The sequence below is a fragment of the Nyctereutes procyonoides genome, unplaced genomic scaffold (genome assembly GCF_905146905.1).
Source record: "Nyctereutes procyonoides isolate TBG_1078 unplaced genomic scaffold, NYPRO_anot_genome, whole genome shotgun sequence".
Lineage (NCBI taxonomy): Eukaryota > Metazoa > Chordata > Mammalia > Carnivora > Canidae > Nyctereutes > Nyctereutes procyonoides.
The window spans coordinates 23,580,157-23,602,311 of NW_026575142.1; the positions used below are offsets into that span (position 1 = coordinate 23,580,157).

General features: G+C 37.3%; 1 protein-coding gene across 1 annotated transcript in view; it reads left to right on the forward strand.

The window, feature by feature from the left end:
- The first annotated feature begins 11,797 nt into the window (after nucleotides 1-11,797).
- FAP (fibroblast activation protein alpha) overlaps nucleotides 11,798-22,155 on the forward strand; it is a 73,913-nt gene continuing 63,555 nt past the window's right edge. Inside the window, exons 1-3 of the mRNA XM_055308088.1 lie at nucleotides 11,798-12,067; nucleotides 13,356-13,535; nucleotides 13,865-13,949. Of these exons, the coding sequence (XP_055164063.1) occupies nucleotides 13,530-13,535; nucleotides 13,865-13,949 (91 nt within the window). The 5' untranslated portion in view covers nucleotides 11,798-12,067; nucleotides 13,356-13,529. The remainder of the gene's footprint in view (nucleotides 12,068-13,355; nucleotides 13,536-13,864; nucleotides 13,950-22,155) is intronic.

A 22,155-nucleotide genomic window follows, 5' to 3' on the forward strand; every position in this document is an offset into this window, starting at 1 on the left:
TGACTAGCCACTGTAGTGAGAACAATTCTAGACTAAATTATTTTTTAAGACAGAGTGAAAGTGCAGTTTAAACTGAAATTTCAATTTTATCTTGCAAGTTATTACTTAACTTTGAATTCTCTTATTTTCTCTAAATTCTCTGACCTCTTCTTATCTCTGAAGTCATGTGTATCTTTATATCTGATTATGAAACACATAATAAACTCCATAGTTTTCTGCTTAGATCCCCTCTTTAGGGCCAGGGCATTCATCCCCCTGGGCTTAAGAACATGGCTGTTGGGAGTATAGTTGCCTCCCCTCCCTGGGTATTATCCTAAACTATAGGGAACTGCCTTCCCTAGGATTATATTCTCTTGGCAGTGGCCTGAAGCCAAATCGCAGACTGATAAGGACACACAAGCCTATCCCCCTCCATTTGGGACAACTCTGAAGGGCCACCCCAGCTCCTGAAGTCCCTGTAGGGTAGGCTGGGGCTTCCTTTGCTATAGTTCCACAGGCCAGTGTCTCCTTCTGCCCCAACCTGCCTTCTTCCCCTCCCTGCAGGTGTTTTTCTCCTGAGAGCAATCCCTCTCTATCCCACCCCCATCTAAAAACTAAACCCTGCTTGCATCACTGTGCCTCAAAACCTGTTTCCATTAAGAGAATATATAAAGTAGCCTCTCTTCTACAAAAGCAAAATTATAGGCAGTGTTTGAAGTGATAAGGGGGAAAAGTAAGAGTCAGTCTTTGGTTCATTTCTGTATATTGTATGTCTACTTCCCTACAAGTGAACAAGGCCAGAGCTCTCTCTGACCCTCCCTCTTTTTTATGTCTGTTCACTCTCATTATCTTTCTTTTCCTATATCACATATCCTCCAGAGGCCAAAGTGACAACTGAGTAAAAGGTATGGTCAAAAATGGGATTAATCCTCACTGGGTTGAAGCATAAGGAGGGGAAAATCAATCCTGTTGAAGAGAGAACTCCAGCTTCCCCCTCATTTTAAACTTTAGGCTTGTCTGCCATATTAAGGTCTTTGACTGTCAAATATCTAAGATTATTTTCCTGGGGGATGTTGGCTTTTACCATTTCTGCTTTAGCCTTCTTCGATGACTTCATACCTGTCTTTCACACACACACACACACGCGCACACACGCACACACACTCTCGCAAATTCATTCAGATTAATGACAATTCATTCTGCACAGCATGGCGGATGGTTCTGTTCCAGACCTTACAAAGTCATAATGAATTAATTATTGTTATAGTTAAGACCATTATAACCCGGAAAAGTGGAAGAAGGAAGCCACCATTCCCATGATTTCCCCTACATCTTAAGTCCCATAATGAAGATGAGGTAGTCAGTTCTTATATGTAAATTGCAAATTAGGAGGCAATGATTCTCCATCTAATTTGGTCTCTTACTGAAGTTTTTGTGACTGGCTTAATATCTGAAATATTCTCCTATTTAATTGTGATATAGACTGTAGCAATATAGTGATTAAAAGTGCTTCGTGTTCCAGAATAACTTTTCTAGCCTGTAGGTTCAAGTTAGAAGATTGGACAAAATCTTACACAAGGTAGGCAGTGTTTATTTTCTTCAAAAAGCTTGCTGCCTCTTTGGTTTTGGTGAAATTCAGAGGGGTGGTACAAAAGAATTATAGAGCAGATGGGTATTTTCCTAAAGTATCCTAGAAAATGTTTTTTCCTGAGTATTTTTATTATGCCTATAACTAAGATGTATGTTAGAAATACTGAAGCCATGGAAGTTTCTGTGAGTCTATGAAATATTAGTTTTGACACCATGGTAATACTCAATACACAGCACTGAGAGGACAATGACTAGGTGCTTATCAAAGGAGGGACCCCCCATTTAGTGAAGGACAAATTGTGGGCATCACAGTGATAAGGAGATTCTGGTACAAGTCATATTTCAGGCCCTAAAACTATACTTGAGAATATGTAATAATACACATCAGCTATTTCTATTAGTTGAGCAAAAACAAAAACTAGAGCAAGCCCTGTTTCAGTCAAGCATGACTCCTCTTGCATTCAACTAAAGGGCTTCTCTCTTGCCTTCCATCAGAAGATGGAGGTTTATATGGGTGAAGGAAATGCTCCTTTTTCCCTTGATAGTAGGAACGAGGCTACTAAAGAATAAAAGAGCATACCTCAGTATCACAGGAAAAGTTTAGCCTTCAGTATTCATCAGGAGAGAAATTGTGGGTTTGTGCTCATGTCTCACTGTGACCAGTTTTTGTGGCATCATGTTGTAGGACAATAAATTAATGCCTCAGGACCTTCTGTGGCTCCACAGAATCACCCTCTTCTGCTCCTTTCTCTTGCCAACTGCTTGCTTCATCCTTCTTTACAACTCGCTCTTCCACGATAGTTCGTCAGTGTGAACGTGGATGAGGCGACATCTAATGGTCCAGGCTTTTCAGAGCCCCCAGGCACCCATACAACTCCTTGACTACATCAGCTTGGCTTTGCCATTCAAATTTTGTTATGCCAAGCCAGCCACCGTGAGCATGGCAAATCACTTGTCAAAAAATAGGTCCACAATTCTGGCATGTATGTGTGTTTTAAACTACAAGTTACTGAAAAAATTATCAGAGTTGAACAGAACATTGGTTAGATTACAAGTTCTTTGAGATTTTACTAATTAGAATGTCAAAAAGAAGTAGACATGGAATTGTACTAATCTCCACTTTACTAATCCATAAAACAGATACTTCTCATAAAGAGCCAGTAATCTTTCCTCAGTTCTCAGGAAAAAAATGACTGAATAGCTGCCGGAAAGTCTCCTATTACTAATCCTCCATGTTATAATGAACAAAACTGAAAGGCACACTTAAGCAGTAGCACAGGATTAAATGACCATTGTTAGATAACAATGGTTAATATCTGATTGTTTAACAATAATGAGCTTGACCCTTTACTGGTCACACCTGGAGGTGTTCTCCTTGAGCATTATCTAGCTTGGACCCACTGTGAGCAGCACGTGAGCTCCACATCATCTGTATCATTCATTCATTTGCTCATTCAGACAGCGATATTTATTAAGTACCTACTTTATCCAAAGCACTGCTCCTATAACCCTTGAGATAAATTAGTAAACAAACCCAAACGGAGCTTATATGTGAGTGAAAGAGGAATAAACAGTAGAAATAATACATGCATGCATTCAGATTATAGGATGTTGGAAAGTAGTAATATCTATGGGGAAAAAAAGACAGGTAAACTGAAAAACAAAACCCTGGAAATTGGAGGGGGTCAATTTTAAATGAGTGAGTCAGTCTGTTTAAGAAGATAACAGTTGAATGAGAATTTCGATCCATGTTGGTAATGTCTCTTCTATTTTCTCACCCATAAATCATTGCTATCCTGATACCATCTTCCAGACACATAAAAAAAATTATGTGTAAGTTTAAGACTATATAGACCTCTGGTCAAGGCCAGTGATTTTTTTTTTTTTTTTTTGTGATGACATAGGATTTCTCTCTTGTAGACCTAAGACACCTGGTCTCACTCATGTTAGCGGTAGGTAGTTCCTAAATGATGTGACATGAGATGTGCTACCGAAAGTCTGTCTCCTCTCCCAGTTCCTTTACTGTTTCTTGGGCAGCCTGGATGCTCAGTGGGTAAAGCCTCTGACTCTTCAACTCAGCTCAGATCACGGTCTCAGGATGGTGAGATTGAGCCCCACGTCAGGCTCCACACTCAATGGGGAGTCTGCCTGAGATCCTCTCCTTCTCCCTGTGCCCCTCCCCACCTCAAATAAATAAATAAATCTTCAAAAATAAAATCTAATCTGCTTCTTAAAGAAGTTGCATAACTTTCCCATCAGTCAGCCAAGCTACCTGAATTCACCACCATTAAGGTATTCATTGTTTAAAGTACAGCATTATTAGCGATTTTCTTTTAAAATTCAAACGTGCCATGAGAGTAAGACTCAAGAAGACATACGCACATACACGAAGGGAAAAGCTGCATGTGTGGTGTGGGCTGGCAAGACTGTAGACAGTATCCCGGGATTACACTGGTAGATCGGGCACCGAAATGGGGGCACAGGAGTAGAGAGGGTATAGATGGAGACCAGACAAGGATTGTTCAGGTCTTAAATTTGATCTCCTATACTTTACATAATAAACAGTAATATTTTTTACTCCCCAAAACAAATATAATCTCATACAATTTTATTGGTCCTTTGATCTAATTTTATTTTCTCACTAGGATAACATTTTTTGACTTCTGATGGAATGGTATTTGAAAGGTAGGGTATACTGGGAGTGCAGTGGTGCGCTTCAGGAGGAGGGAGTACTTTATCACTAAAATTGTTTAGAATTACTGGACGCAATGGTAATAAAAAAGCAGACTGATTTTAGTAGCTTTTACATCTACGTCATTCATTTGGATATGTTCCATATGGCTTTGTCTAATTTCCTCTGGACAGGCTTTTAGATAGTTTTTAGTTCCTTGATATTGTAAAGTGAGTTTCAATAATAATCTTGTATTTGCAGCTCTTTACACTTATCTAACGTCCTCCTTAAAGTATATTACCAGAGGTAGAATCATTATCTGCCAGGGGATACATATTTTTGATACTTACTCCTCAGCTGCATTCCAGAAAGTTTCTTTTTTTGGAAAAATTTTTAATTTTTATTTATTTATGATAGTCACAGAGAGAGAGAGAGAGGCAGAGACATAGGCAGAGGGAGAAGCAGGCTCCATGCACTGGGAGCCCGACGTGGGATTCGATCCCGTGTCTCCAGGATGGTGCCCTGGGCCAAAGGCAGGCACCAAACCGCTGCACCACCCAGGAATCCCCTCCAGAAAGTTTCTAATACTCTTCTCTACCATCAGCTAATAGGAAGAGGGCCTGCTGCCATTTTTTAAATCTCTGCTGATCCAATAAATGAAAAATATCCCATTTTTGTATTTTATTTTGCATTTCTTTGAAACCTAGCAACATTTAGCATCACTTTATAAATTTCTTTTTAAAAAATATTTAATTAATTAATTTACTTGAGAAAGAGAGAGAGAGAGTAGGGAGGAGCAGAAGGAGTGGGATGAGCAGGACTTCCACACTGAGCATGGAGCCTGATGGGGGCTTGATCCCAGGACTTCGAGATCATGACCCGAACCAAAATCAAGAGTCAGTCTTAACTGACTGAGCCACTCAGCTGCCCTGACTTTATTAATTTCTAATAATATATTTTTTAATTTTTATAATTTGTAGATAGGCCTGGATAAACTCTATTTTTGCACTTACTCAACTTTTCTATCGTGCCATGGAACAAATGTCCTAAAAGAGGGGGAAAGATATTAAGCACAGATGTCACCTATTATATCAAACTACTTAGTGGCGAAGACCTGCTAATATCCATCCTATGAATTTGCAAACAGGTTTTTTAAACTTCTGAAATTAAATGAAAAATCACATGGCTCTATTTTTCTACTATTGTAAAATTCCTCGCCTGCAATATGTCCTCAATACTATTTGGAGGTGACATAACAAAGCCTGTTATGTGTACTCGGATTCTTACTCTGGTCATCCCAGATGAGATCTCTCACCTGCTTGCTTTGTGAGATGAGGGCAGAAGTTTCCCTTCTGTCTCGGTTTCCTCACCCCCTCTACTTTCCACTTTCTATCTAAATTCAATTTTATTCATATGCAAAAAATTAATAATTTTGATTGATAATTTCTGACTACAAAAAGGCTTTTGTGATCTGTCCATAGTGAATTATAAAAATTTAAAACCAGTAAACACTCAAATTATGAATATGTAGGCATTGCTTCTGAGCTAAGTAGTTTGGTAGGATTACATTTCATCCTCTGTGGGCCCAATAGTACTTTTTATGTCGATCGGTAGAGAATGTTCTTAAGATTCTACTTTTACATTCCATCAACCACCTCCATCTGTTATGTGACTATTGGGACTCTTGTTTATAAGTGGCATGAAAAACAACTCCAACTTAGAAAAAAACTAGTTACTCAAAAGAATAGATCTGACTTAAGAAATGGCAAGAGACAGGCGCTCACACACTGTTAGCGTCTGTTTTCCAAAGACCAGATTCTCCATTTCTTGGTTCAGTTTTGTTCTCTGAATGGTGACTGCAGTACTTCCCTCCTTCATTTTGCTGAAATACACCCTCAAATTTCTTCCTGAAAAAGGACACTTGGGAGACACCTGGGTGGCTGAGCGGCTGAGCATCTACCTTTTGCTCGGGGTGTGATCCTAAGGTCCAGAGATTGAGTCCCACATCGGGCTCCCTGCATGGAGCCTGCTTCTCCCTTTGTCTATGTCTCTCCCTCTCTCTCTATGTGTCTCTCATGAGTAAATAAATAAAATCTTTAAAAAAAGATATTTGGTATGTAAACTTCCTAAGTTCCCACTCGTCTGAAAATATATTTATTTTATCCTCATGTTTGACGGTTTCCTGCCGAAGTAGATTCTCGCTTGACAAACATTTTCTCTCAGAACTCCGAAAACAATGCTCTGTCGTTTTGCAGCATCTACTTGGCAGATGTTAAGTTTGTTGTCAGCCTAATTCTTGCTTCGTTGTAGAAGACTTGCTTTTCTCTCTGGAAGAATTCAGAATTTTCTCTTTGAAATTAATATTCTGGAATTTCACAATTATGTGTCTGGGTGTGAGCCTTTTCTCATGTTCTGTGCAGGACATTTTGTGGGCACTTAAGACTGTTTTCTTCTTCTTCAGCATTGGGAAATTCTCTTGTTTTCATTCTGTGTAACCCCTATTCCTGAACTTCCTTTAAGCTTTCTTCATCAAACTCCTGCTAATTTGATATTGAACTGAGTTCATATTCTATGTCTCTTATCGGCTCCATCATCGTCATTCATCGGCTCCAAGATGAATATGTATATTCTTGTATTTCTGTTCTGGGAGATTTCCTAACTTTATTCCCCAAAACCTATAATGATTTTTTTTTAACTTGGCAATTACATTTTCTTTATGTAAGAGCTTGTTTGAACGGTGCTTTTTTTATAAAATTATATCTAAATATCCAGTTGGATCTTTCTGAAGATGTTAACTCAAGCTTTTAAATTTTTTTGGTTTTCATTTCAGCTTTATTGAGGTATAATTGCTAAGTAAAATTGTGAGATATTTCAAGTGTAGATCGTGGTAATTTGATATGTGTATTCATTGTAGAAGGATTCCTCCCATCCAGTTAATAAATCCATCACTTCACACATTTATCTTTGTGTGTGTGTGAGAACATTTAAGTTCTACTCTTAGCAGACTTTAATTATACAACGCAGTGTGATCACCTATAGTCACTGCGATTTACATTGATCCTCAGACTTTATTTAGCTTATAGCTGAAAGCTCCTACTCTTTACCAACCTCTCCTATTTCCCCCAGCAACCACTTTTCTACTCTGTTTCTAGGCGTTTGACTTTTTTTATCCTCTTTTTTTTTCTTTTAGCTTCTACATATAAGTGGTACCATGCAGTATTTGTTTTCCTCTGTCTAGCTTATCTCACTTAGCATAATGCCCTCCACATCCCCCCCATGTTTTTGCAAATGAAATAATTCCTTCTTTCTTATTGTTGAATAATATCCCACTGCACACTGTATGTTGTACATATATAACATGATTCCTTAACCATTAGTTCACTGATGGACACTTAACTTGTTTCCATTCCTTGGCTACTGTGAATAGTGCTGCAATAAAGATGCAGGTGCACAGACCTCCAGGAGACCCTGGGTTCATTTCCTCTGGATATGTAACCAGAAGTCCAATTGCAGAATTCATATTTTTTAAAGATTTTTTTAAAATTTATTCATGAGAGACACAGAGAGAGGCAGAGACACAGGCAGAGGGAGAAGCAGGCTCCATGCCGAAAGCCCGATGTGGGACTGGATCTCGGGACTCCAGGATCACGCCTTGGGCTGAAGGCAGGTGCTAAACTGCTGAGCTACCCAGGTATCCCAAATTCACACATTTTAGTGTTGTTTTCTGTTCTCGGAATCATCTCCGTGGTCATTTTTTCTATTTCCCTTGACTTTTCCCCCCCTATTTATTCTTCTCTGTCTTTTCTTTTTCTTCACGTTTTAGGGTTTTGATTCTTCTTTTAAAAAAAGAAGATATTGGGCAGCTCTGGTGGTGGTGTCGGGATCGAGTCCCACGTTGGGCTCCCTGCATGAAACCTGCCTCTTCCTCTGCCTGTGTCTCTGCCTCTCTCTCTGTGTCTCTCATGAATAAATAAATAAAATCTTAAAAAAAGAAGATGATATATGTCAAAATGAAATAGCCTTTTTTTTTTTTTTTGGCCTGGAATAAATGTTCTGCATCTAGAGGCGAAGGGTCTACATTTGGATGTTCAACTAGTAACTTTCATTGCAGCCCCATTTCTCTCTCCTACCCTCAGTTCTGGGACTGTTTTATGGAAGTTCTTTCTAGGTGTGTCCTTGGCAGTTGCTGTTTCTTTTCTGCTTCATCTGCAGATGGCACTCTCCATTCCCTCCGTTGCCTGTCTTATCTTTTTCTGCCTTTATAATCAGTCTAATGGAGTCTCAGAAGGCAAAGAAATTGATATAGTATGTTTAGTCTACCGTCTTGAACAGGAAGCTCTTCAACTCTTTCATAAAGTGTTTAGAATGTGACTCGGGGTATTTCTCCCCACTCGCCAAGGATTACCATAATTTGAGGTGAATTACGTGCCCAGGTAGACCTGCCAAGTGACACCAGGAAGCACCTCGCACTCTTTTGCCAGCTGCACCTCTAGTTATTCACTGCTTTCAGCCTTCTCCCACTGTACCTGCGGAAGGATACAGGGCCTTGTCAGCTCCTTGAGCTGAAATCTTCAACGGAAATGTGCTGCTTTCTGGTAACTTTTTTTTCACTTGCTGCTCCATCACTCAGTTATTACCACAACAAGCTTTTGGCCTTGTCAAGATATGCACCTTGTTAGCCCCCTTCATTTCTTCCCTCTCTTTCACCTCCTCCTGGATCCAGTTACACCTCTCATCCCTGTAGCTGTATACACTTTTCTTTCAGAATCTGAAGCATGAAGCAATCAAGTTGTGTTATAGAATAAGATTGTCGGGGTTCATGTCCCATCTGTACCATCCCCATAGCTTAGGAGCACAGTCATAAGCTGTGTGACTTTGGAGAAGTTACTTAAATTTTCTGTGCATCCATGTCTTCATCTTTAAAATGAGGATAATGACAGTATTACTCTTCTGAGGATGAGATGAGACAATTATGTATAAAGTGCTTAGAAGAGAGTCAGGCTCAATAACAGTGTTCAATAAACATTCATCAGTGGTAATAATATTCTCTCATCTAAAAATGTTAATGAAATACCAGTGTGCTTTAATAAGTTATATTAACATACAGAAAATTCTTATACATTCAGTTTGTATCATTTAATCAGTCTTTGTTGATTAAGCACTTCTAAGAAGATGTAATATTTGCATTTTTAAATTACACCAAGGCATCCAAAGAAATGGGTTATTTCTCTAATGTTTTTTTTTTTCTAATCCAACTTTGATAGTTAACTCTGAGCATCCAAGGGGAACTTGGATGCCCTAATTATTATATATAGAACCACCGACATCTAATTATAACATCTATTAAGGTAGTAGGTACCAATTACAAACTCAGAGGCATGTTGCCTTATTTTCTCCCTTATGTAACAATTAGAAATTAGAAAATAGACCAGATTCAAAGAGTGATTTAAATTCTGTCAATTCTCATTGATGCTCTTATGCCGCTTCTTTCAGATCTGTAGTTATGTGATAGTTACTAGGAACTTTGAAGTTCTCAGGTGTCTCCTAACTTGGATCTCAAAATCTCTTTGATCATGGAATTCTGATGAATCCCTTAATTTAAACAAGTCCCTGGAGGAAGACCTTTTCGTCCCAGTCGATATATAATGATTGCTCTGATTACCAGACCCCGATTGTAACAGAACTTTAACGAAATTAAGATTTTGGACATTATCCCTGTAGAGTGAGACTGTGCTCTTTTAAGACATGTGTAACAGCATCCTCTGAAGATGTGAACATTGTGCACATTTTAATGATAATGATTCTACCATACCCTTAAAATATCTCTGAATAGAAATTCAGTGAGATGTCAAATTAAAAAATATTTATTACTATTGAATCAGCTTCAGGAGGTATTATAAAGAAACAATGTAATATGCCAACATTGGGTACTGTTGGAATCTTGGGCAAGTTATCTACTTTTTCTGGGCTCCATTTCCTAATCAGTAAAATGAGTTTTGGTTATAAGTTAAATGAAATAATATATTAAAGCTCTTTGCATATACTACTGAACTGCAAGTATTTATTGAATGTAAGTAATCAGATGGGCAGGCATGGCCTTCTTAAGAGCAAATTCTTATTTTATTAAAATCAAGGCTTATGGTGGCTCCACTCCTGTTCTCCTACCCCTTACTTATCATTTGTCCTTAAATGATCTTAGTCTTAGATTTTGGTTCATAAGTGTATGTCTCTTTCTTTATCTCCCTACCCTCAAATAAAAAGACAGCACTCCTATTTATGCCTTCACCATGGTCTTACCGCCATTCACTCTACGAGTATACCACTGGATGTGTTTTCCAGGAAAACATCTAACTCAAACTCACTTTTGGCCGACACACAATGGCTACTGCTAAATAGTTCTAGAAATCTGTCTTAGTATGCTAAAGACTTATGTTACAGTTAACTTTCCCAGTGGACTTACTAGAATGTAGTCTATTCCAAATTAAGCCTTAAAAGACTCATCTTGGGGAAAAGCTCAGTTGAACTTCTATTATCCTAATTCTTGCTCTTCATTTTTTACAGGTCAAAGTCATAGTTTCCATTTCTGTAGCATTTTAATAGATCCAGAATCACTTTCTGAAAAAAGCTTCAGTCCTGACACTCAACCTACTTTATGGCTTCTAAACACGGTATGTGGACTTTCTGACTCCCCTCCTGAGTCTATAGTCAACAGACAATCATAGGTCTCTTTCATTCTAAGCATGAACCAGCCTTAGACTCCGCAGCCAGAGCTCCAGAAGGGGAAAAGAAACCAGTATGTAGAGCTTGCCTGCCCCGCTTATACTAGAGAGTAAGCTCCTTGAGGACACAGACTGTTTTCCTGAGAAACATGCTGATTAGATGCTGACTCAGTATATAAAATAAGAATGATAGTCAGTTTCCTTAATGTTTTAAAAAAATGTTAGCATAAGCATTTTCATATTCACTCTGAAAGAAGAAAAAGTCAGTAAAGATGTTATAGTATTAAAAGGATCCAAATTTTTGTGGGAGTTTCTGTTTGGGTGAAAGCTAGAACACTTCCACAGTATCTCAGAAGGCCAGACATGTGATGCTCTATTAAAGCAACATGTCCCTAGCCCATGGAATCACATGGAAAAACTCTGGACATCTTTACTTCTGTAGTTGGTCTCATTTTTCTAAAAACAGTTTAAACCAGTAAGAATTTTCCAGAAGTTGAATTTGAATCACCAACCTTCCAAGGAAAAAATAAACAAGACTAAATAAACACATTTCAGCTTCAAAATTTCCCCCACTAACAGTTTCAACTTAAATTTGTTCCACTTAAAGCACCTCAATTTCTCTATTGAACCTATCAAATGAGTCTCCTGTAGACACCCACACTTGGCTGCAATCCTAAATGATACTCAGACCAGTCCACGTCAGTACACTTTTAATTGCTAAAGCGAATAGTAGCCATTTTAATTACACCCTAATCATTTATTACAGTCACTCTTCAGAAAGTTAAATCTTGGAAATAACACACTAAAAAGTACTTGTAGACTCTGGGGCTTTGGCAGGCTGGGATAGAACTTCTGAGAACATGCTGTGTGAATTTTCCAAAGGAGGCAATCAATCTGAGAGGACCCACATGAGAGCTGTTCATTTGGAACCTGGCTGGTGGCTTTTATCTTGGATTTGAGCATCTCACAATCAGTGGACACACCTGCAAGTATAGAGCATAACCTGGATATTACTCTTAATCATTGCTTCAGTTTGTAAAGAGCTGGTCCCATCAGCTGCCAAAGAGGGAGGCTCATCCAGAATCCGGGTGGCTACATCTCTCTGCCAGTAAGTGCTTAATGACTCATTTTCCTCAACAGAATTTTCATAAGACTGGAATTCAGGGAGGGATGTCTGGAGAATGTCTGAAAGGAAGTTCGCAAGCCACTGTCCTGCTGTTTGCCGGAGAAAGCCTCCCATGGTAGCCAAACCAATTGATTAAAGCAAATGGTAACAGATTTCAGTATTGTTTCCTCATTACCTTTCATGAACAACCCATGAAATGTCATCATGAAGTTTGTTTTAGTCAGGTGGAGAGCATCATAAACTTCCAGAAAAAAAAAATCATTAGTGGAAAAACTAAAGACACAGGAGGTTAACAGCTGTGTTTATGTGGAACCACAGAATCTACCTGAGTGACTTGCACTGAGCCAGCCAGAGTACTCCAAGACACTGTTGCGTTGTATGTATTTTTTAAAAATCCAGTCAACCATTTTCCTGATCTGTCAAGTTGACCGATTGCTTTGAAATTATATGGATTTAGCCCAAACTAAATTGTTCTTAAGACTCACTTCTGTTTTCAAATGCTTTCTTATTTGTTTTAGAGGCTTTATGATTACTAAAAGGTCTTCTCCCTCAGAATATATTCTGAGATGGAAGCAAAAATATCACTTTTGCAAAGCCATTTCCATTCTTCCAAAGGTCTGCTGGTAAATTATTCTCACTGATCTTTCCATCTTTCTGGCCTGTGCATACACACCTAACCCATACTAAATTTCACCAGATGGCATTTTATTTCTTTAAAGTAAAGCAGTCGTGGGTTTAGACAGTTGAATTTTTAAACTTCTGTATTTACTGAAAGTGCATATGGTGCTATATGGACAAAGAAATTGTGCTGAAAGAAAAACATTTCTGTCCGCAAGTACCTCATAATCTCCCAGAGGAAGAAAAATGTGCAGTTATGTGGTGTATGTCTCACAAAATCTTATATAGCTTTAATTTTCCTTCTCTGCTAAAAAATAGATATGTGTATGTTGTGCATACCTTGAAGTCATACTATTTTAAATTCTTCTTTTAGTTGCAAATAAAAAGGTTACAACAAAATGCAATCACTTGCCAAAGTGATCTGTGAGTGATTTCTAGAAGAAAATGAAACACAAACCTGAACTTGTTAAAAAAAAAAGAAAGAAAGAAAGAAAGAAAGAAAGAAAGAAAATCCTAAAACCTCTGTATGTCAACGTAAGCAGATGTTGGTGTAGAATTTACAAGGATGAGAAGGCTATAAAACCTCCCTTGAGCCACTCACAGTTCATTTCAAGGCCAAGAACGCCCCCAAAATCTGTTTCTAATTTTACAGAAATCTTTTGAAATTTGGCACGGTATTCAAAAGTCCGTGGAAAGAAAAAAAACCTTGTCCTAGCTTCAGCTTCCAACTCTGAAGACAGACTTGCTTCTTTTCAACGGTTTTCACAGATCCGGTGACCCACGCTCTGAAGTCAGAATTAGCTAACTTTCAAAAACATCTGGAAAAATGAAGGTTAGTATATGCAGCCTCAGGTACTGCTAAAGAATGAGGACTGGCTGAGTTGAGTTCGATCAGAGTTTTCTATTGTTTAGAAGGTGAGGTTTTGTACATAAGTATGTACTTCCTGGAGTGGGTTGGGATTGGGAGATTGTTCTAAATATACTGTAGAAACATTTGTCCTTGCAGAGCTGGGAGGATTCCAGCAATTATAGCCAGATCAGTGGAAAACAATCAAAGACTTTGTGGGGAGGAAGAAATAGGATTTAGGTGTAAACAAAGTCTTGCCATTTCTACTACTTAGCAGAAACTGTGTATATGTCAATTTTCTTTATTTTATGTAGACGTGGTTAAAAATTGTATTTGGAGTTGCCACCTCTGCTGTGCTTGCTTTATTGGTGATGTGCATTGTCTTACGTCCTTCAAGAGGTAAGAATTTTCTCTGATTTGCTCTTATCTGCCTAGGATAGCTCGGAAAATGCACTAATGCATGGTCAAAAGTGATTGAACATTTCCTGAGTGCTTATTTCCCAAAGTAAGTCTGTTATTTCTAAGAGGACATATAAGCTCACAGATATGTTGTTGAGCAACCAGAAATACTGAGGAATTTAAGGCACGAGTAGGAAGAGATTCCCAGTATTACTTCAGCAATAGAAAAACCTAAGCACTATTCCGTATCACCCCCACACCCTCCACATTATCTGCTAAATTACAAGTCTGGACAGGCCTTTAGAGAAAATATTTTTAACTAACGTTGCTTTTCATTATTGGATTGCCTTATGGAAAATAAAGATAAGTAAGAATGGAAAAGCCCAAACAGAACCTATGGAGTTTTGTATTATGAGACTTTCCAAAAATTTAGGGAGGCGGTGGAAAATAGAGATTCCAGGAATAGCTGTACAGAAAAGGTGAAATTGTTACTCCAGATACAGTAGCAGTGAAAAATCAGATTAGAAGACTATTATCAAGCAAGCATTATGTTTGGTGATATATCGATCCCTTTAAAAGATTACCATTGATCTCAATTTGCTGTAAGTTGCAAGATACTATGAACTAATATTTGGGCTAGTTGAAATTTCAATTAAGGCTGTCTGCAAATAGCCCAGTGATATTAGGGGAATGAGTTTTTATGAAACAATTGATGAAGAGTAGCTCAAATTCAAAAGCAGGAAAAAAAATGACAACAATAACAGATCTTGTGCCTTGGGGTCTTGGAAAAGGGGAAAGGTTTGTACTAATAAGTGTTAAAATCTTATGATAGCTGAGGGGGAAAATGTTTTTAGTTACAGGTTATCTGACAGTAAAGTAAGACCAATGGTAAGCCTTTAGCTAAAAAAGGATCCTTTGCTTTAAAAAAATGAAATATAGAAAAATATTTTGAAAAATTCAAAATGCTAATGGGGTTTTCACAGGATTACAAAATGGAGATGTTAATCGATATGATGAAAGCAGTGTTCTTTAGTCCTTATTTCTGCTATCTGCTGGCACTCAAGTACTCTTAGGCTGCTGAGATGTATGTATGCATCCGTATTTTTCATGTTTTTTTTTTTAAGTTAAAATTGTTTTTAGACCAGTGTCTTAACTCCATGGGTTTGGGCCATATTTCCCTCAGAGGAGTAACTGTCAGATGAGGGATTAAGTCCAATTGACCTACTGAATGCTAATCCATTCAAAATTAACTCCTTGTTTGGAAAGACTCACTAGTACTTGGAATTAACACTTTGCTCCCTCAAAAATTAATGTTCTGAGAACAAAAATGTGTGGAAATTATCGTGAGCTTGCCCCATGTCGACAGGCAAGATTGGGTTGCATGGGCACTTTGGAACTTAAGTCATATATATAATTTTGAATGAGAAACATATTATAGTTATACATTTATAAAAACTATATAAGTATATAATATATAGGCATTTGTATAATTATATACAATCTCAATCCTTACCTTCTTCCCAATTTTAGACTTGTATATATTATACACATCTACATATTATAAACTATGTATAGTATAAAAGTCCTGTCATTCATAGCATAGTCTTCTTTTTCAACTAACAGGATTATTATCAGAGCAAAGTAATTTCTCGAAAGAGTAATCAAATTAAACTTTAGATGAAATTTTATTACTGATTCAGCAACAGAAAAATAACACACACAAAAAAGCTGAGAACTGCATCTTTTCTATCTATAATGTCATTCTCTAAGTTGGTTGAAGAACTTCTCAGAATGCCACTTGTACATGGGACAATTCATTGCCTTCTTTTCCTGAGCACTATGGAGGTTGAAGCCCACAAACCAGTGTACAGGCAGCCCAGATGCTAAACGCATCCTTCTAATCTCCCTCCTGTCTTCTCACCCCAATCCTTAGTCTTTCCAGGTCAGGAGCTTTGCTCTCACCTCTTCCCAATGTGAGAATAGCATCTGAGGTACTAAGGGAGGAGAAGGGGAGGAGGAACAGAGAATCCAAGGCCAAATGAGTCCCCAGTTAGCCTTCTCACACTTCCTCAGAATTCCCATTACCTCACATTGGCCTTACGTGGCCTCATATTCTTAGCTCAGGATTTTGGCTCCAGTGTAAGAACAGTCTTCCTTTGAGAAACTTAAAGAGCCGCTTAAGAAACCTTGGTTCACTTATTTATTTATTATTGAAGAAAATCCCACCAATGATCTGCCCAACATTGTGCCAGTTGCTTGGGAAACAGAGGTGCTGCAGCGGTCTAGAGTTCCTTGTGAAAGGCAAGGTATAAAAACCCACTATGGAGGGATGGTCATCACTACCGGATGGGATTTCTGCCATTCCCCACCAGGTCCCAGTGGAAGAAGGAGAGAGATGGACTTTTCCACACAGGGAGAAGGTCTTGGGAACACCAACCACAGTTCTAAGAGAGCTGTGGAGGAATTAGGCAGGATTTTAGGAACAAAAAGGAAAATGTAGTGGTGAAATGAAAACGATCCATTTAGATCATCGACCTAATAATAAAAATAAGGGATAACTTTTTTGGAAAAGTTTCAAAATTTCTTATTTTAATTTTCACCAAATGGGAAGCACATATGAGTTTCTATCCCTTAGTCCCAGGCCACCCCACCTTGGCCTCAGCCTACCCCCCACCCCATTCATTTCTGGCCCTTTCTTAGTCTCCTGCCTCTGTTCACTTTGCCTCTTCTTCCGAAGTGCTGCTCCACTTCCCCTGTGAAGATGCAACCAGGCCAAGAATGGAAACTCCCCTCCACACCTTCCCCCTCTTTTTTGCCAACCCCAAAGACAAATGCAGAAATCTCATTTCAAGAGATTTCATGAGATAAACACAAACACAAAAAAACTGGAATTTGACAGTGATAGAGGTTCTGGAATTTCAAAAGTAAAGTCTGTATGGCTTTACCTTATGATTTACAGTCTCTGAATTGCTAGACCTGAATTTGTGAAATTCATGTGTGAAGGGAAAGGTTAGTGTGAACTGCCCTCCCCTTGACTTCTACTGAGTATAGAGCTCCCCACATGATGACAAGCAAATGCTCCACAAATCTTAGCTCTTATTTTTCTATTTTAACAGAGTAGCTACTGAAATAGTGATAGCTAGAATTTCATTACCTTCATTCTAATAGATAAATAACACAAGGATGGCAAGTAGGCCCTACTGCATGATGTATTTCAATTTCAAAGGTGTTCTCAATGCTGAGAGTAGGGAGCCTTTACCCCTGGGTATCATCCCCATTCCTATCCCCCACCTCTTTGCATCAAAAATAAATCTTTTTCAGAAACTTTTGTGTGCAGGGCACTCATACAGGACAAGAGCAGCTCTGGCGCAAAAGCAAGAAAGGAAAAAGGGAGAAGGTAAAGGAAGTTGGAGGTGGGGATAGAGGATAAAGTGGAAGAAAAGAAAGAAGAGGGGGAATGCAGTGGGGAGAAAATCTCAGTTCCCCTGAGCGGGGCCTCTAAGTCCTCTGGTGAAAGGAGAACCATTCTAAGTCCAGCCTCTGATCTCCCTGAAATCCTTTGTCTACCTTTAAACAGTTTGTCCTTTGCTGTTGTTTTGCGTCTGCTGTGTTTTATACAAATTTGTATAGTTGCACATTTTTAAAAATCAGGTTTCACCTAGGAATCCTAGATTTTTGACTCCTCTTTAAGTATTAGATCTCACAACACTGGGCCCATGGTAATAGTCGAGAAGTAGGTGCTATCTTTAGATGGGCAATACATTCTCCAGTCAGCCACAGACCCTACAACTTCTTATTTTATGGTGCACAAGACACCACATTCATTTACAGTATCTGCCAGATTTCTAGAAACAGTTGGTTTTTTAACCCTTGGACTGGAAGAGGTGTATGATTCCTCCAGGGATTAAAAATAACAATCTACTGAATATGAAAAACCTGAGAATAGCAGCCTACAGTTATCCAGTATCCATACTGTCCAGTCCACTGTGGGTCCTAGACGTGTCGGTTATTTGTCCAACAATGATTTGTTAAGCACCCTTCCAAATAACTGCCACCACTCTGGGGCATGAAAGCCAACTTCTCCATCCTTGGGAAAAAGCAGTCTGATAATAAGCCAATAAATGAATATAAAGAACAACTAGAGTGAGGGTTGTGTTAGACATCTAAGGCTGCCACAGACGTGGCTTAAACAGCTGAAATTTATTTTCTCACAGTTCTGGAGGCTGGAAGTCCAGGATCAGGATGCAGGCAGGTTTGGTTTCTTTGGAGGTTTCCCTCCTTTGCTTGTAGATGGCCGCCTTCTTGCTGTGTCCTCACATGGCCTTTTCTCTATGCACACATTCTTCTGGTGCCTCTTTCTCTTATAAGGACCCTAGTTTTATTAGATTAGGGCTCCACCATATGATTTTATGTAATCTTAATTATGTGCCTCCTTCAGGGCACTGTCTCCAAATATAGTCACATTGCAAGTTAGACCTTCAGTCTGAATTTGGGAGACACAATTCAGTCTGTAATGAAGATCATAAGTTAGCTTCTCTGAGATGATATTTGAGCTAAGATCTTAAGGACAGGGAGGATGCCATCCTCAATGCAGAGGGAAATGCAGGCACAAAGTCCCAAATGCAACTGGAAAGTAAGTTCAAGGAGTCAAAAAGAGAATGATAGCTGTGAGATAAAATCATGTAAACAAGTTAACACAGTAAAATATGTATCTACATATATATATGATTATATACACACATATAAAAATGCATAGTGATTACTTAATTAGATAGGTAATGCCCTATATAATTCATTTCAGGAGATTTCTGAATCCATGGACAATTTAGATAGAACAAAAATCAATATTTTGCAAGGAGAAATATAATTTAGAATGTTTGCATGTTAGGAAGAAACCCACTGTTGTTGTTGCTGTTATTATTATTACTATTACTATAACCTCAGTCATCACTTTTTGTAAAATAAGATACATGTGAGACAAAATCATCTTCAAAGGAGATGTGAATATGTTTTTAAGGCTTGAAATTTTCCCAGTATCAACATTCAGAACTGTGAAACAGACTCCCCTCAAAAACATCTTAAGAGTTTTAAGCTTGTATTTTCACTGTTCTTTTGGAGGAAGTCTGAGGAAGTCTGAAGAAAAGGTTCAGAAAGTTCATGAACATAAAAGAGCTTTTGAGTTAAGTGTAAATAAATCAACTTTGCAGATTATATTTCCGTAATTTGCACTTGGATTTTAAAATCACAGAAGATGAATCTTGCCAAACTTTCTCCAAGTTTTGCCAAATTCTAAATAATATAGAAAATAATGCCAGGCTTTGGATGAATCCCATAATGCAGAGGAGGTTTACCTGTCTCTGATTTCCAAGAGAATTGTGTTACAACTTACACAAGAACATCTAGTCATAGACATACCTTGAAAAAAAAAAGTTCTAAAGTTCAATTGGGGATGTGTAATCCAGGATAAACATTTTTAAAAACCTGTCAAACTGAGTTTTAAAATATATTGTAATAACAGTTAATACAGTAGGTACAAATTGAAATGATCTTTCCGGAAGATAACCAAATACTAATCAGTCTTTTTTTTTAAATTTATTCCGTATTTATATGTAAAGAATTTTTCATTTCAGTATCTTTGTGAAATAAAAAGTAGTGAAAACAGAATAACTTACAGCTGTTATTAACCTTTATTTACATTAATCATAAAAAGAGTATAATTGCTTAGTAGCTAAATTAAATTTTTTATACAGATTATTATTTTATACCTGGTGAAAAAACTGAGGTGATAGATCTCTTTAAAGGGACCAGACAGGTATACAATGAAATATTAGCCAGCCATCAAAAAGAACAAAATCTTTCCATTTGTAACAACATGAATGGAACTAGAGGGTATTATGCTAAGCAAAACACCTCAGTCAAGAACAAATACCATATGATTTCACTCGTGTGGAATTTAACAAACAAAACAGATGAGCATAAGGAAAGGAAAAATAAAATAAGATAAAAACAAGAAGGAGACAAATCACAAGAGATTCTTAACTCTAGGAAACAAACTGAGGGTTGCTGGAGGGGAGGTGGGTGGGTGGGGTAACAGGGTGATGAACATTAAAGAGGGCACTTGAAGTAATGAGCACTGGGATTATATGCAAATGCTAAATCACTAAATTCTACCCCTGAAACTAATAATAATCTACATGTTAACTAAATTTAATTTAAATAAAAATTTTTAAAAAATAATAAAGAAACAGGATAGAAAGACTTTATGTCAAAAAATCAGATAACATAGGTGAAATGGAAAAATTTCTAGAAAGATACAAACTACCAAATTTATTCAAGAATAAATAGAAAATAAGAATAGAACTGTAAGAACTAGAGATTGATTCAGTGATTTAGAAACTTCCCACAAAGAAAACCCCAGGCCCAGATGGCTTCACTGGTAAACTCTATCAAACATTTAAAAAAGAATTATTACTAATCCTTCACAAACTCTTCCAAAAATATAAAAGAACACCTCCCAACTCATTCCTTGAGGCCAGCGTTACCATGAAACCAAAATCATACAAAGATGTGACAAGAAAAAAAATGACGGAGAAATATATCTTATGAATATAGATGAAAAAATCCTCAACAAAGTACTAAATTCAAGCAAACCAAATTCAGCGATCTTCAAAGAATTATATCCCATTACCAATGTGGAATTTATCCTAAGAATACAAGATTGGTTTAACATTCAAAAATCAATTACTATAATAAACTGTGTTAATAGAAAAAAGGGCAAAAATCATATGATTATCTCAATAGGCACAGTAAAAAGATTGAATACCCTTTCATTATAAAAACACCCAGCAGACTAAAATTAGGAAGAAGCTCCTCTATCTTTTTTTTAGGAATTTATTTATTTATTTATTTATTTGTTTGTTTATTTATTTATTTATTTATAAGAGAGAGAGAGAGAGAGGCAGAGACACAGGCAGAGGGAGAAGCAGGCTCCCTGTAGGGAGCCTGATGTGGGACTCACTCAGGTCTCCAGGATCAGGCCCTATGCTAAAGGTGACGCTAAACCACTGAGCCATCCGGGCTGCCCAAAATTCCTCTCTCTGATAAAGAACATCTACAAAAAATTCACAGCTAACATCACAGTGGTAAAAGATTCAATGGTTTCCCCCTAATATCAAGAACACACCACTTCTGTTCAGTATTTTTTGGTGGTTGTACAAGGGCAATTAGGTAAGGAGAAGAAATAAATAAAAAGTATCCAGACTGGAAAGGAAGAAGTAAAACTGTCTCTATTTGCAGATGGTATAATCTGGTTTATAGAAAATCTCAAGGAATTCACCAAAAAACTATTCAAACTATAAAAACTTTAGGTAAGTTTCAAGATACAAAATCAATATATAAAAATCAATTGCATTTCTATACCTTAACAATAAACAGTCAAAATTATCTAAATAAATGGAAAGACATCCTACATAAACTTAATATTTATATAGATCATAAAGCTAAATATTTTTAAGATGGCAATACTCCCTAAATTTATCTACAACTTAAATGTAATTCTTATCCAAATCCAAGATAACTCACAGAAATCGACAAGCTGAACCTAAAATTCATATGGAAATGAAAAGGGCCCAGAATAGCTATCTTGAAAAAGAACAAAGTTGGAGGAATCACACTTTCTTATTTCAAAACTTACTACAAAACTTACATAATCAAAACAGTGTGGTGCTTGCATAAGGATATACATATAGATCAATGGAATACAATTTAGAGTCTAAAACTAAATATATATATATATATATATATATATATATATATATATTTCATTGTTTTTTTTTTTTTTTTTTTGTAAGGGTGCCATACAATTTAATGGGAAAAGTTTTTTCAACAAAAGGTATTGGGACAACTGAATATCCACATGCAAAAACAATAGCAACAACAACAACAAAAGCAAGCTGGACTTCCTTCTTCACACAATACAAAAGAATTAGGTCAAAATAGATCTGAGACTTAGATGTAGGAGTTAAATCTATAAAAGTCTTAAAACAAAAATAAATCTTCATGTTCTTGAATTAGTCAATGCTTTCTCAGATAAAAGCACAAGCAACAAAATAAAAAGTATATACGTTGAACTTCATTGAAATTTAATGCTTTGGGATTAAAAAGATACCAAGGAAGTGAAAAGGCTACCCACAAAAATGGGAAAAAA